Source organism: Abrus precatorius, unplaced genomic scaffold, assembly GCF_003935025.1.
Source record: "Abrus precatorius isolate BTA unplaced genomic scaffold, Abrus_2018 Scaffold11, whole genome shotgun sequence".
Classification (NCBI taxonomy): domain Eukaryota; kingdom Viridiplantae; phylum Streptophyta; class Magnoliopsida; order Fabales; family Fabaceae; genus Abrus; species Abrus precatorius.
In genome coordinates this window covers 17128202-17145158 of record NW_020874303.1, presented here as the reverse complement: position 1 = coordinate 17145158, position 16957 = coordinate 17128202, and the positions used below count along the sequence as shown (strand labels likewise).

Below are 16957 nucleotides of genomic sequence, written 5' to 3'. Positions count from 1 at the left end.
TTAAAAAAAATTGAAGAGGCGCTTTCACAAAACAGGAGAATATATAATCAAATCATTTATAGTGGAAGCTTCATTTGTGCCACAGCTCAGCACAAACATGGGAATGAGATATATGCTTGGAGTTGGAGCATTTCTCATCAATTTGTTTTAAAAGACCAAATAAAGGGGTGATGAACATCACCATTATTATCAACAAAGTGAAATCCTTGTTTAGTGGGATTCTCATTCTCTTCCCACCATTCACACTTCCAACTAGCTCTCATATTCTTTGCCAATGCCTTCCTTTCTATATTTCTTTTTTTTATTATTATCAATTATATATTTTAGTTCTTATATTTATTATTAAAAAAAAAGAGTCCTCGTTGTTGCCCTTTTGAGTCCTAGTGCTTATTGCCACGTGGGTCCCTTGCACTACCCTGCATCACTCAACTCACTTGATCTTGACACTCATAAAAGTGACAACAATAAAGTGTTCTCCTTCTTCAACACCCTCTCTCCTATCAGTGTTCATGGTTGTGTGTGCAGCGCGCTAAACTAGTATGTTTTTTGTCCCTTTGTTAGCTTCATAGAAATACTAGCTAGTTTCTTGTGTACGTAGATAAAACAACTAACATGAACATTCATGTGATGTGAAAACATGTAATAGTCATGATTGAGTGTGAAAATTCATGGACTAATAATCTTGTTGCATGGGAGTTTTGGTCTGTATTTATATACATATTTTTTCTTGCCTCATGTCCTGGTTAGTATACTATAATTTGTCACTTTAATAAATTCCATATTCGGAGTTCTTGCAACTGTATCACTCTGTGTATATGCTACACTTTGGAACGCACCTCGTTTTTGGGCTGAATAAATTTCTCTCTCTTGCATTCATCTTTGAAAACTATTTTGGAACAAAAAGTTTATAAATTTCCGGGCATAATTCTTTTGGCATAGTTTTATTGTTATTTTATGTTAAAATGTTGTTAACCTGTTTCTCTTGATGATGATTTTTTTGCCCCTGTGAAGGGACTCGACCAGGTGAGTTTTCCTTGAAGATCAAAGAAGTTTATATGTTTCGCCCAAATTTTAGTGGGGGTCCTCTCAAAATATTGACGAGGTGGCTCATATTCCTTACCATCTTCAAAGTCACTTGTGCTATGAAAGATCCTGATGTAGAAGGTGTGGTAAATTTGCTGTTATTCTTTTCTCATTGGAAACGTATATTGTTTGAATATAATTTTGATTACTGTGATCATACATGTTTGAAAAAACAGTTTGAAGCCTCGCTACAAATGAAAAACCTCAGTTATTATGTGATCTGACACTGTCTTGTACATTGTTGGTGGAAAAAAAGAGAGCATAAACTCCATTGTTATTAGTGATCTTGGGTTTTCTTACAAGTTAGATTATTTCTATTTTTGTTTCCATAGAGCATTTTTTAACCGTGTTATTCTTTGGATCATTCATAACTTCAACCCCTACGTGACAACTTTTTATTATCTATTGACAGTTTGACACTCTTAATTGAATAATTTTGAACTATATTTGCTAATCTTCAGGTGAAGCTTTGCTTGACTTTTTGAATGTTCTCAATGATTCCAATCACCAAATAAGGGACTGGGATATTTATTTAGTCAGCCCGTGCTTTAGTTGGTCTCATGTCACTTGTAGAAACGGGCATGTGATATCTCTGTAAGTTCATTCTCATAGAAAGCACAAAATGCATATTATTGTTATTTTCTTAATCTAGTTTTTCCATTCTCTTTTCTATCTTTTTTATGATGCACTGGAACTTTGTAAAGATTTGCAGTAATTTAGTTTGTCAATGCCAATCAATCTGCAGGGCCCTGGCTTCGGTTGGATTTTCTGGAACACTTGCTCCCTCAATTACCAAATTGAAATATTTGGTTAGCTTGTAAGTTGTCATCTTGAGAAATTGACATTTATAAGATTTGAAACTTCTGCTACTGTACTAATCCAGTTAATCTGATTATCACCATATATCTTAAGTAAAATTTTCTAGACTTAGGAGTATGATGCCATAAAAATTAAGGTAGTTTTTGGATTATACTTTTGAAAATCAACAGTGAATTCGGTAGATGAAAATCAATGTAAAATAGTGAATAGACTGAATAATGGTTTTTTACATCCATGATAGTGACCGGGCTGGCAACTTGTGATGCAGAGAATTGCAGAACAACAATCTTTCAGGCTCCTTGCCTGATTATATTTCCAACTTGACATACCTACAGTATCTAAATCTTGCTGACAACAACTTCAATGGTTCTATACCAGCTAAATGGGGTCAGCTATCCAGTCTAAAACATCTGTAAGACTTGACTTTCCATTCTTGTATGAGTACAAAATTGATCTTTGAAAGAAGAAAAAGGCTTCTTGGAGGAATAAATAGTTTATAATTGAAAGTGGTGAGTTTGTGTGTTTAGAGGGAATCAATTGCAAATGTTTAAGGGTCAATAATTACAAAACTGTAAAAATGGCTATCTTTAGTTGCAGCTATACTTCAATTTTTAAAAATTTCTGGTGCATTCTCTATGTTCCTACCCTGATCTTGAATACTATAATTGACTTGTGTTTCCATTTGACAGGGATCTTTCATCCAATGGTCTAACTGGAAGTATCCCAATGCAACTCTTTTCAGTTCCAATGTTTAAGTAAATTTTGTTAGAACTTCATATTCACCTGAGGATTTTCTTTTAATAATAAACATTTGTGTACTCTTAATTTATTGTGTTTTTTTTTTTCCATTATTACTTTCAGCTTTTCACATACGCACCTTCATTGTGGCTCTGGCTTCGATCAGCCTTGTGTTTCTAAATCTGAAAATCCAGGTTTGATTGCTTAACACAAAAAAAATAATATGTTATTGTTTTTTGGTACATACTAAAGAAAACGCAATGTTGCTTAAAGAATATGAAATACAACACCCAAGTATATATAGAGGGGATGGGATTCAGTCCCGTTTAAGAGAGAACTAGACGGTCCACTCAAGCAAAATTTTACACTTTCACTTAAGCGGAAAATTTAGCTAAGTAACCACCTATAAAGTTTATCTCTTTCTGCAGCTTCAACCCAAAAATCAAAACTGGCAAAATTTGTACGTTTTGCAAGTTGTGGTGCATTTGCACTTTTGTGTCTTGGGGCTATCTTTATGTATCGATACCATCAAATGGACAGGCGCAAAAATGAAGTCTTTGTTGATGTTTCAGGTAGTTTTTCTTTTCATTTCAAGTTCTTATTGTCTAAACTATAATCTAATAATGCCTAGAAGGAAACAAGGGAGTGTTTGATTTGAAAAAATGATTATGTTTTCATTTCTCGCTTTAACAAATCATTATAAAAATAACGCCTGTTTTTATTTCTTTTTTCCTTTATTTTTTATTTTTAAATATTGGTCTAGAAAATAAAAAAAATTATATAAATCTTTAAAGACATAACTCTGTTTGATATTTTAATAGAAAATATTTCCGGATAGGTATTACATGTATGATTTTAAGAGCTTCATATATTTGACTAATTGTACAGGTGAAGACGAGAGTAAAATTTCTTTTGGGCAATTGAGAAGATTTTCTTGGCGTGAACTCCAACTTGCCACAAAAAATTTCAGTGAAAGCAATGTAATTGGGCAGGGTGGCTTTGGAAAAGTGTACAAAGGAGTGCTCTCAGATAATACTAAAGTTGCTGTTAAACGCCTCAGTGATTACAATAATCCTGGTGGTGAAGCTGCTTTCGAGAGAGAAGTTCAACTAATAAGTGTTGCAGTTCATAGAAACCTCTTAAGACTAATCGGCTTCTGTGCTACCTCAACTGAAAGAATTCTTGTATATCCTTTTATGGAAAATCTAAGTGTAGCATACCGATTAAGAGGTAAAATTCATAACTTCTTTTATCAACTGTTCTCCCTTTAGTGCATGATTGATTCAGCTTATTTTGAGGAAATAATGGCTTATATTTTTTTAGTTTTGTGAGATAATTTTTTTAAACAATCAGCGATTTTTTGCCTGAAAAAAAGTGTTTCTAAACATGCACTTAATATGTCTTTGAGACCATGGTATGTATATGATATTTTATGTTTTTTTCTTTTTAAAGATAGAGTATGGAGGGGCATACAAAGAAGAGATATTAGTAGTCCAAAGTGAAGCTAAGAGAAAAAAAGAAATTGATTATTTGATGCATCCCTTTCCAAGCTTTGTGCTCATTACTTAATATTCTTTCTCTATGCTGCCTTAGATTTAAAACCTGGGGAGAAAGGCTTGGACTGGCCAACAAGGAAACGTGTCGCTTTTGGCACAGCCCATGGTTTGGAGTATCTTCATGAGCAATGCAATCCAAAGATAATACATCGTGATCTAAAGGCTGCAAATATCCTACTAGATGAAGAGTTTGAAGCTGTTCTAGGTGATTTTGGGCTGGCTAAGCTGGTTGATACAAGAATGACTCATTTTACCACTCAAGTTCGAGGCACAATGGGTCATATTGCACCAGAATATTTGTCCACTGGAAAATCATCAGAAAAAACTGATGTTTTTGGATATGGCATAACACTTCTTGAACTAGTCACTGGTCAGCGTGCTATAGACCTCTCTAGAATTGAAGAGGATGAGGATGTTCTTCTCATTGATCATGTAATCTACTTCACCCATTACTTGCTCATGTCTGTAAATGCTGCTTAATGGTGATACAAAGATGTGTTCTTACATTGTTTTGCATGCTGTTATGGTCTTGCTCTAATGCTTTGCCTTAAAATATCTTTTATAATTTTTTTCAGTTTTATGAACATCAATTTTTACGACTGATTTTAAGCATTAAAATTACTAAACTTTTATTAAAAAATAAAAAATTATTACGTTAAAAATACAAAATTATAATAAATAGTTTTTTTTTCAGTAAGTTTACTATTAAAATCACCCCTTATATTTTTTCTATTATTTTTCTAGATATGAAATTAATTTATATTGATGAAACTTTTATAAACAGGTGAAAAAGCTGCTGAGAGAAAATAGGTTGGAGGACATTGTGGATAGGAATTTGGAGAGTTATGATCCAAAAGAAGTGGAAACCATTCTTCAAGTTGCATTACTTTGCACCCAAGGCTTCCCTGAGGATCGTCCAACCATGTCAGAGGTTGTTAAGATGTTGCAAGGAGTGGGGTTGGCAAATAGATGGGCTGATTGGAAGCAACTTGAAGAGACTAGGAATCAAGAATTCTCACTCATGACTCACCAATTTGTATGGGGTGAAGAATCTACTCTTGATCAAGAAGCTATTCAGCTTTCAAGAGCAAGATAGACATAGCTTGAATCAATTTTGAAATGTGGGTCGTTGACTTGTTAATTGTATGATAAAATATATACATATCAATGGAAAAAGGCATAAGTACCTAAAAGCCTGTTCATATAATGTTGGATGTACAAAGAAGGAAAAGAATGAGGGGATTTGGCACAGGCATTAATGACAATGTATTCGAAAAGAGGGGAAGATTCAGGTTGCAACATGTGTATCACAACTACGTGTTCCTTTTGTAACCTTAGAAAAGTCTTGAGCTTGTAACGGTTACTATAACGTGTGTTTGGAAACATGTTACAGTAGTTGTAATCGTGAATTCAATATAGAAGTTATAATTAATAGCATTAAAGTAAACACATATTTATAATATTCAAATACATTAATCTAGACATGCTAATAATCTTTCCTTTGTATTCTCTTTTTATTTGTTGATTTTGTGCAATAAAAATATCACTAAAAATTTTCTTCAGAAAAAACACATTAATATTCTATATTGTGGTCTGAATTTTTATCTGTCTTTTTTTTTTTCAAAAATTTTAGAAGAAAGAGTATATATGAAGCACGTAATTCGCCAGAGCAATCCATGGTCATTGATTAATGATATTTTTAATTATTTTTTTCACTCTACTTTTTTCTTCCTTGCTCTCATTATTATAATGTTTGGCATTTATTTTTTTATTTATATATTTTAAAATCTTGAACCTAAAGAACCCAACCTGGAATCAATTGTCTGACCCACTAAAGACTAGTTCAATAAGCCCAACTCTTCAATAAACCCAACCTGGATCAACTCTGTTTTTTTAGAATATTGCATTATTCACTTTGATTATTCAGAACAGTATGAAGATTGGGGGAAAATCACAGGGCTTTTTTATTTAAATATTATAAATTAAAAAACTATTTCTTAAATTACAGATTTTTTTAAACTAATTCTCTGTTTAGAGTAAATTTGTCACGTAGGTGTGTTGTTTCGCTAAAGCCGCTGGTGAAATAATAATTTTTTTTTAAATTAGTTTTGCCAAAAGAAGAACGAAAATATAAGATTCGCATTTCTGATGGAGAAAATAGAAGTGACTTTTGCCACGTGCAGGGTGAAACTGGTGTTTTGTCATTGAAGTGGCGAAACTGGTGTTTCGACATTAAATTGACAAAACTTTCATTAACTTTCGTCATTTGCAGGGCGAAACTTGCACCCATATCCTTTCCCGTCTCCAGCAACTTCTTTCATTCTCATCCTTTCCAATCAATAGAAAAATGAGGGTTTGGCACACTTGAATTGGGACTTTGATTGGAGACCAACTTACGGTACTGGTTTCGCCTTAGTTTGGTACGTTTTTATCTACTTGAGTTGAGCCTTTCGTTGAGCGGTTGAGCAATCAGCCCTGTTCAATATTTGCACCCTTCTCAAGCTACATACACATTAATTTTATACCGCAAGATTTTTGTCAACTAACACATTTGAAAGAAAACAGGTCAGATTTATATTTTTTTTCTTCATTTCATGTAAATTTATGAATGTAGTTATTGTGTATTTTATTTTAATTAAATAAATTGATTAATAAAGAAGTAATATTATTTTGTTGATATTAATTTTAAAAAAATTAGATACTAAATAAATTTTATTTGTAAGAATGTAGGATGAGTGGACATATTATAATGATATATTGGAATGGTAGAATCTATGAAGGGAATGAAGGTGTGAGTTTAGAAGGAAGAAAGAAAATGATTCAGATAAAGCGAGGAATAAGTTTTGAAGCCTAAAAAAGAAAAATTCATTTGAAACTTAATATTGATCGTAACGAAGTTATTTCTAGATTAATTTCACATTTTTTGATTGATATAAATAAACAGTATACAGCTTTGGATATTTGTGATAATAAAGATATTGATTATATGATAAGTGCATTTCAACAACAATATGATAAGTGCCGTTGCAGATGGTAAATTTAAATTTATTACTTTCACAGTAAAATAATGGAACAATTTTGAGTAATGATTACTATAAAGGTAATATGAATTACTTTATAAAATAATTTATTGATATATGTATTTGTTAGATAATAATTTATATATTTGTTACAATAAATAAATAAATTAGGATTGAAGTTGATGAAGATAATGAAGACTCAGATTATGATAGTTAGGAGAAATTTCACTAGACAGTTCTTCTTCTACTGATGTTGATGGAGAGTTTGATTCCAACTTAAATATACAAGAAAACAGATTAGGTGGAGGTAATATGGACTATTGTTTAATTTTTTTTATTTTTCATTAAATATGTTGATAATAATCTTACAAATTTTTGTAAATTATGATGCAGGAGATACTATAATTCTTTTTTGGAATAGTACTCCACAATATAAGTATATTAATTGGGAACATCCTGATGAAGAGATGATTGAAGAAAATTGTCAAGATGTAAATTCATGGGTTGAAGGAGATCCCTTATAATAGTATTACAATTTACTAATTACTAATAATAGTACATAATAATAATAATTAAATTTAATAGTATTTTACCTACAAATCACATTCACATACATAATACAATATATTCACATACAAATTACTAATACATACAAATATTTAATTAATCTTAGTATTTTACATACAAATTACTAACATATTTATAATAATAAATTTATCTTTATTAATTTTAATAACATAATAAAATAATATCTACTTAATTTTTACATACAAATTTTTAATCCATTTTAATAAAATACAAACTACTTACATATTTACAATACATAAATATACAAAATTTATAATCTTCCTATCATAATTGAAATTTATTTACGTATACAAAATATTTTATACAATTAAACCAAATATTTCTTATTATTATATTAAATTATTTTATTTAACTAATTTTGTATTATTCTTTAAATAAATATATAACAAATATATTATACAACATCATATTATTAATATTTTACAAACATATAATTAACAAATATCATTATATTATTCTTTGTCTACAAATTTTTTTAATAATTTAACATAATCAGTCAAATTTTATTTTTTAATCTATTAATCTAAACATAAATTAATGAAATCAAATTTAAAATTAACTAAATCAATTTTACTAACCTCTAATTCTTCTAATTCTCTCTAAACTCTATTTACCTGCAAAACAAAACATATTTTTTTCAGCATTTTAAAATAGTAAATAGAATATAATTTTATATATAAATATAAATAATATCATTATCTTAAATAAAAATTTAAAAACTGTAAAATCTTACAATCTTTAAGAAATGGAGGAGAGGAGGCATCGGACACAAGATGAAGGAATGGAAGAAGCAAAAATGGAAGATCGAAAGGAAGAGGAAGGGGAAGAAGGGGCAGGAACGATTACTGTGCCGCCTGCCGCATGTCAGCCTCCATTAGTTTTGCTAACAAAACTGGCAAAACACTCTTTCGCCATTGACAACTCGCAACAAGTACGATGTTGTCACTTGTCTTCGCCACTCTACAGCCGATCATTTTAAATTTTTAAAATTTTTATTTTATTTAATTTTATTGCTTTCGTATTTTTGGTGGTGAAACAAGTCGATCATATCCACGTGTCATTTTTCCATTAGTTGCGTGGCGATGGTAGCAAAACTCTTCATTAATTTCGCCAATTAAATAGCAAAATTGTTGATTTCCTGACACGTCCTTCAATTTAATGTATTTTGCATTATCAGTGACGAAAATTATTATTAAAAAAATTCAAAAATTATATTTTTGCCATTTGGTGTGAGAAAATTATTACTTGACATGACAAATTCACCCAGAAAATTAGTTTGAAAAAATGATAATTTAAAAAATAGTTTTTTAATTTATAATATTTAAATAAAAAAGCCAAAATCACGAGATGCATTTAACATGAGAACATAGACAGGACGGACATAAAAAATTCAAACTCAAGCGATTGTGGCCCCATTCCCAGCAACGTGTCAAAGTGTAGAACGGAACATTATAGTCTACGCGTAAGTAAAGAGTCAGAGGAAGAAATCATGTTGGGTTTTTCATTCCAGCAGTTATATTTATATCTTTCTACGGTATCATACCTTTTATTTTAATTTTTTATGTTTTTTTTTTGTCCTTATTTTTTGCTACCATTTATCCTTTTCATTCAGACTGCTATAATGTGATTTCTCGACCAAGAGTGAAGGAAAACTGAAACCCTTCACACCACCCTCATCGTTATATTACATGCTTTGCTCCTCTGTTTATTAGGATCCAAAACATAAGCCAGAACATAATCTCCTTTATCAACTTTTATTTTTAGTTTTATTAACACCAATACTTGATTATTACATTTTAAAACAATGAAATTAAATCATAAAATCGTCATTTATTTAAGGAGCTCTTTGAGAAATAAAATTCTGAAGAAAAAAAGAAGAGAGCACAACATTTTTATTTTAAATAAATATATACTATTTTGATCATTTTTAAAATAAAATAATAGATTAGTATAAACTTAATGTATGAATTGTTTTATTATAGATAATATATAATTCTATAAATTTTCTCCCTTTTAAAACTTTCTCCTAAATGATCATCTTTTTAATTTTTTAATATAAATTAATAAAAAATTATTTTCATCATTTATTGAATAAATTTTTAAAATAAAAAATAAGATGATATTTTTATAATCATTTATAAAATAAAAAAAATAGCTATTCAAACTACATTAACCTCTTTTTTCTTATTTAAATATATTTTAACTACCTCTAAATAGGACTTATTTTAAACTATTATCTATTAATTTTTTTTTCATTTTAATGCTTAATTTTTTTTTTTTAATTTTGTACTTAATGTTAATCTTTGTTAATTAAATGGTGATGTGGCTTACCGTTTACTACGTCACCCCAGTCTCTTTCCTACACTTCACTCTTAAATTTTCACATCACTTATTCATATTAGCATTTTATTTTTTTAAAAAATTATAAAGGTAAAAAAATTAAAATTCAAGCGCCCATTATTTTAAAATTAGAATTCCTTATAGCTGAATCTTTTTTTTTATTTTCTTATTTTTTAAAAATAAAATATTAATATGAACTCGTGACGTGAAAATTTAAGAGTGAAGTAGAGGAGAGAAATTGGAATGACGTGACAAACTGTAAGTCACGTCATCATTTAATTAACGGAATTTAACGTCAGGTACAAAATTAAAAAAATTAATTAAGTATTAAAATAAAAAATTAATAAATAATAATTTGAAATAAGTTTAATTTAAAGATAATTAAAACATATTTAAATTTTTTTATTATTTATTTAAAAAGAAAAAATACAAAAGAATTAGGTAAATCTTGAAAAATAGAATGGAGTAAAAATAAGATGGATTTTTTTAAATATAGAATGATAAACTCACTCGTTTGGTAACATTTTCACTGTTTATTCAAAAATATTTTTTAATACTATTTTTTAGTTAAATAAGAAAAAATAAATAAATTTATTTTTTCTTTCTTTTGCTTCAATTTTTTTTCTCTATCACGTATTTTTTTTATAAGCAAAACATATATTATTAGAGAAAGTTCAAGGAGAATTCAAAATCCATATACACAGAAAAAACTAATACTTACTCAGAAAAATAAAAAATAAAAACATATTTATACTTAGCTAAGACGAATGTAATTTTGTGGGTTCAAATACCAATCAGCAAACAAAATAGCTTCTCTCTTATTAATAAGTGATAGTCATTACCAGGACTTCAGAATAATAAAATTTAGGACTTCTCTCACATCCAAAATACCATTGAAAAACACAATTCTATTTATATGTAACCACAAAGACTACAGTATACTTATCTAAACAATTAATAAACATATCTCTTGTCTTTTACTACAACCAACATCAACCCAATAAAGTATATGAGTCGATAAACCTGGAGGCAAAACTAGTGAGAATTCAAGCCAATATGTAGTAAAGTACCGAATTTGAGATGAAACTGAACATGTTAAAAACAAATGAGTTGGAAGTTCCTCTAAATCATGACAGAAGTAACAAGTTATATCATCAATTTGAACACTACGATCAATCAGCAAACCTTTACAAGGAAGTGCATTCAACAACAATTGCCAAGAAAATACCAGACACTTAAGATAGACATTTCCTCTTCATAGTCTTTGTAAGATGTCTGCCGTATACTGATCTACACTATTATGATCACCAAAAAGTTCAAATAGCCATGAATACGCAAATTGCACTGAATAACAACCTGAAGAATCTGCCTTCCATACCGGCCCATTTATCTTTTTGTAGTACCTTAATAGAAACTTCATTTACAAGCTCTAACAAAATATTAAAGCTTGAGATCTCATATTGAAATAGTCCTCTTTGCCAACTAATATCTCAAACTCACCTAGTGTCATCATGAAAATCATTCTCCAATACACAAGATTCAACATTTCTCGCCATCGCAAATAATCGCGAAAATGCCTCATACAATCGCACTCCGCCTACCCACTTATCTCTCCAAAAAAGAGTGTGCAAATCTGCACCCACACTCGTATCCAACTTCTCATCCAACCATGAATTTTCTGGATGAATAACCTCTAGCAAATCTGCACCCACACTCCTATCATACCTAACTTCTAACACTCGCACCCACAATGAACTTGAACAATTAACACCTCGTCACAATCATTTATCAAGAAGCACCCAGTTAAACCATTGCACATTCATAATGCCCAAGTCACCATTCTTCCACAGTCTACAAACCGATTTCTATTTCATCCAAGAGATTTAGATCCATCCTTAACACTATTTTATAAAAAAATTTCGTTGGATAGTGACAATCTCATTTATTACTAACTTCAGCGCCTTAAAAAAGGATAACAAATGCAATAATATAAAATTAAGAACGGTATTAATCAAAGTTACCATGTCTCCAATCGATAAATACATATGTTTCCATGACACCAATCTATCACATATTCTCTTTATATTCAGAAAAGACATAAGCAGCTTTCAATCTGGTATATATAGGCAAACAAGATATCCATTTTATTTGTGTGAATTTGTTTTCATTGTTTCTTTTATTAACTATCAACATAAATTTTCAAAGATCATCAAATAATTAAGAAAAAAACAATTGTTCAAAGAATGGCTCCGTTGAATTTTTTTTTAAAAGGTATAACTGCATTTTTTATTTTTCTACCTTGAAATACGTGTGATTTTGATTATGTGGTATTTTAAAAAATTAGTTAAGCTTTTTTATCATTAAAATTATACAAACTTGTTCTTTTTATTGATTTTTTAAAACTTAAGACTCTCAGGATATTTTTTTTATCATTTTTTGGAGGATTTATAATAGAATTGAAACATCAAGTAATTTTAAAAGTAAGAAATTTAGTAAAATTTTTAAAAAATTATGAAGTGTAAAATTATGGTTTAAAGAGATAAAGTTTATATTTTTTCCGTAGAATTTGATATTTTATTTCGATAACTCAATTGATTCAATTTTATAAATATTTACAGTGTAAAATTAGATTTTGAAGAACATTATGTGAAAGAAAATTGATGAGACTGAAAATTTTAAAGTTGGAGGACTTAATTAACTTCAAAAAATTTGAAGAAGTGTGAAATCTATGTCAAAATCTGAGTAACTTAATTTATATGCAGTTGTGTATGTGTGAATTATGCACTTCAATTTAGTTTAATTAAGATATATTTTATTTAAAATCTATTAATTTTTTTTAAAATATATATATAGCCATACTTATACATTATTTATTAAATAATCAGATTTTTTAATATATTACATAATGACTCTATTTGATTTAAATAGAATTGTCTTTTATTGATGATGATCTAGACTAAAAAAATGTCCTTTACAAATTAAAGAACTTACTTCAAAACTAATTTTTCATAACGTTTTTTTTTTTCTCGTATCAACATTTGAAAATCGGTACATTGAACTTCTTTAAGTTGAAGAAAGTTGTTTTAAAAAGATTAAATATAATTTTTTCTTTAAAAACTAGTATAAAAAAACTAAAAAATTACTATTTTAATCCATAATTATAGCTAAATTTGATTCACTAAAAGTACATGGGGGCACTTTTTCACACATGGACAAGAGATAAGAGTGTAAGGAGATACCATTAAAGTTGATAATAAGGAGAAGCTTGGCACCACCAACTCTCACCGGCCAAAGAGAGACGATCACTCGTTCTCTTGATTCAGGGCGTTACCACAAACAAAATGCAAGGACACCATCACAATGGTCCACATATATATATCTTCTCCCTTACTCCTCTTTCGTCTTCATCTATATATGCTTTTTAATTCATCTCTTTCCAAAATTATTTTTAAAAAAAGAGGTTTAATTGGTTGATAGAGATGTGCCCACTAGTGCTTCATTACGATAAGAATCACGTCATAATAAGTATTTTTCTATTTTCTACATGTTTTGAGTGGGAGATAAATGAGCTAAACACATTTTTTAATAATAATTAATTTTTAAATATATAATCATTTTGTTATTCATTTTATTGTTATATGTTGGTAAGATATATAAAGCATATACGAATAATTTTTTAAAAGGTTGGTGAATATAGATAGATAGATAACCATTTTAAAACTCTGTATCTTAAATTATTTTCATTCTTATTTGAAATTATTTTATTTATACAACAATATTAATAGAACTATTTAATAAAATAATTTTATTTTAAACCTTGAAATTAATATGTCTTTTTCCTTTTTCTTTCTTCTATGTTCTTTTTCAGTCAATTGCCTTATTTTTTACTATCTTGTTAGCACTGGTTCAAATAAAGAATATCTAGAGATAAATATTATTATATGATCATGTTACCAATGACGACTCCACACTTGTGGAAGACAAGTAGTTAAAGGAAGGCCAACAGCTATTTGGTATTGCAATGTTGTACCAAATACTCACTGTTCATAGTGATTTACATCCTGCTATGCATATTTGTGTTTAGTTACAAATGGTTTTGGTTTAAAGCCAGATCTAGTAGGTCTTATATATCACTATGCATGCCTGAAATAATAAGAATATTGGTTATTCTGCAAAGGTACTATTGTACAATTATGCATGTAAATAATGCCACATATTCATCGTATGCATTGGTGTCAAAGTCACCGTTGTCAAAGCCTTGAAATTTACTGTTATAGAAAAAAAATAAGACAACACTAACGTAGAAAAAGACGACAACAATAACAAACATGATGAGCCCTATCGTTTATGGTTAAATATATGAACACCGAAAATGTACACATATATGAATTGTTCTGACACAAGCAACACCTCAAAATGTACACAGCGCTCGTGAACATTGAATTTCAAACACTTCTCGCTCTATCGAAACAAAAAAAGCCCAGCTTACAGACAAAATGATAGCAAGAGCTCAACCGACCAAAATGTTATAAAAGCACCACTCCTTGCACATGTAGATTCATGACAAAAACTTTTGTACACACAATTCACATTCAAGAGATTTTCAGACTCCAATTCACTCTTTGATCCATGTAGGAGCGATATTAATTTGATTCATTCTTTTGAGCTTCAAGTAGGTGGACATAGTTAATACACACAACTATTTATTTTTAAATAAAATGAAAGATGCTCTTACGTGTACCCCAAATACACACTAACATTTTCATAAAAAAAGGGAGGGGGGGGTCCAGAAAAAAAATACAAATATCTAATTAGTTTATGAATAAATAAGAGAAAAAGATAAACTTTGAAATAACTAAATCTGTTCCATAACTTTCTCCCTAAATCTTTACCTACTTCACAACCCGCCAACAATCTCATCTCTCTTCTTTACCAGGATCAAGCTTTAGTTTGCCATATTCATTCTCAATTGCTGAGTTCTTCTACACTTCTTACCTTCCTAGCCAGTCCCATCATCTGTATCTGACGCTTGAACTATCATATGAGCATATTTATTAACATTCAATTACCCTTATTAACGTAAAAAACTAATATGACTGACAAATTAAACTCTTAAAAAAATATTTAATAACTTTTACCATTCAAAATAAGGATTAAAATACTGAACTGAAATTAAGACAGAGACAGAGAAATAGCCGGACATCCGTACATGAAGGCTTTCAACTAAGAAGACAAACTTTAACTAAATATTTTTTAGTTTTTGTTATAGTGCCGTGTTGCAGTGCAACTTTTGTTATGTCATGATCTGCTAGATCCTACGGTTAGGACAATAGGATTTGGATAAAGAAAGAAATTTTAAAGCATATCCCTAGGATACTGAGTGATAGCGTGACACTAATCTGACTACGACACTATTAATTATGTTTATGTGCTCCGTTATCGGTAATCATATTGTCCTCTTCTAATTATGATTGAGATTTGTTTATTTCCCATTACAACAAGAAGAATTGAAAAGATAACTCCAAAAGAAACGATAATGTTGATGTGCATACATTTTTTTTAAAAAGTTGAAAAGTAAAATATGAAATTAAGTTGACGATAAAGTGCACTCCCATAGTAACTTTATTTATTTTCTATGGAAGCATGTAGAACCATTAGTTAGCCACAACTAAGCACTCTCATTCATGATTCCATGTTACAACGTTAAACACGATTAACGAGGAAGATGTGTCTTTTGTGTCTCTTTATCCAATATCCATAAATGCTAACACGTGTCTGGAGGTGAAGGATCAGGCAAACGCAATAGTAACTGGAATGGGGCTTTCAGTTTCCATTTCATGTCCCCATCTGACTCGTAGTCTCATACTCATAAACCCTCCAACTCCGGAATGGGACGGCACGTGGGACCCATTTTAAAGCGTCACTTCTCCACTAACCCACCACCCTCCATTTCTATTTTGATTCCGTATCAAGTACGAACATAATACACAGGCATACAACAAAAAGTTGTTTTTTTTATTATTTTAACCAAACTAATATTAATTTTTTCCTATAAAAAGAAAATAAAAACGCTTTACCAGACTCTACCATTGAAACCAAAGTACCAAACACCTATATTACGGTTCTTTTGCTTTCCTCTGCTTCAGTGTCTCTTGAGGAAGAAGATGAAGGTGAAGAAGGGGTGGCTCGCAGTTCAAGTGGAAGAGGAATCAGAAGAGGGTGGAAGTAACTCTCAAAGATTTGAGATCCCAATTTCTTATCTTTATCATCCTCTTTTCAAGGGTCTTCTTGACAAAGCTTATGAGGTTTATGGCTATCACCCAGAGGGTCCCCTTAAATTGCCATGTTCAGTTGATGACTTTCTTCATCTTCGTTGGAGAATCGAGAAAGAATCCATACCCCATCATCATAATCATCATCACCATCACCATCATCACCATGATCATCATCATCGCCAACTTCCTCACGCCTTGTATTTCCACTCTTGTTAATTCCCACTTGTATAACTCCTTTTTTCTTGGTCCTTTTAGTGTTTCTCTCTGCCTTTGCCTTTTTTTTTTCTTTTCAAGAAATAGAGAGAAAAGAAAAAGTAAAAACAGAAGATTGACACCGCTCTGTATTTTAACATACACTTGAAGAAGAGAAATATATTACTCTGCTTAGAAACAAAATCTTTGAGCATTTTTTTTAATTTTATTTTCTCATGCTTTTCTAAATTTCTTGTTGGGTAATCGCTATGTATCCATCCCTCTTGAATTTGGAAAGCCCAGAATTAACGCAGTTCATGTGCATTTAATGTACAGCAAATTGAAA

The 16957-nt window shown here is 29.9% G+C and overlaps 2 protein-coding genes across 2 annotated transcripts; both read left to right on the top strand.

Annotated features, from left to right (window-relative positions):
- Nucleotides 1–499: 499 nt before the first annotated feature.
- LOC113853935 (probable LRR receptor-like serine/threonine-protein kinase At5g63710) lies at nt 500–5669 on the top strand. Its single transcript, XM_027484657.1, has 11 exons — nt 500–537; nt 1012–1164; nt 1545–1677; nt 1829–1900; nt 2171–2314; nt 2592–2657; nt 2764–2834; nt 3069–3212; nt 3529–3870; nt 4234–4628; nt 4981–5669. The coding sequence occupies exons 2-11, from the start codon at nt 1056–1058 to the stop codon at nt 5290–5292; spliced, it is 1788 nt and encodes a 595-aa protein (XP_027340458.1). The 5' UTR covers nt 500–537; nt 1012–1055; the 3' UTR covers nt 5293–5669.
- Nucleotides 5670–16223: 10554 nt separating this feature from the next.
- Nucleotides 16224–16712, top strand: LOC113856275 (auxin-induced protein 6B-like). The gene has a single exon (XM_027488026.1). The coding sequence runs from the start codon at nt 16309–16311 to the stop codon at nt 16633–16635; it is 327 nt and encodes a 108-aa protein (XP_027343827.1). The 5' UTR covers nt 16224–16308; the 3' UTR covers nt 16636–16712.
- The last annotated feature ends 245 nt before the right edge of the window (nt 16713–16957 follow it).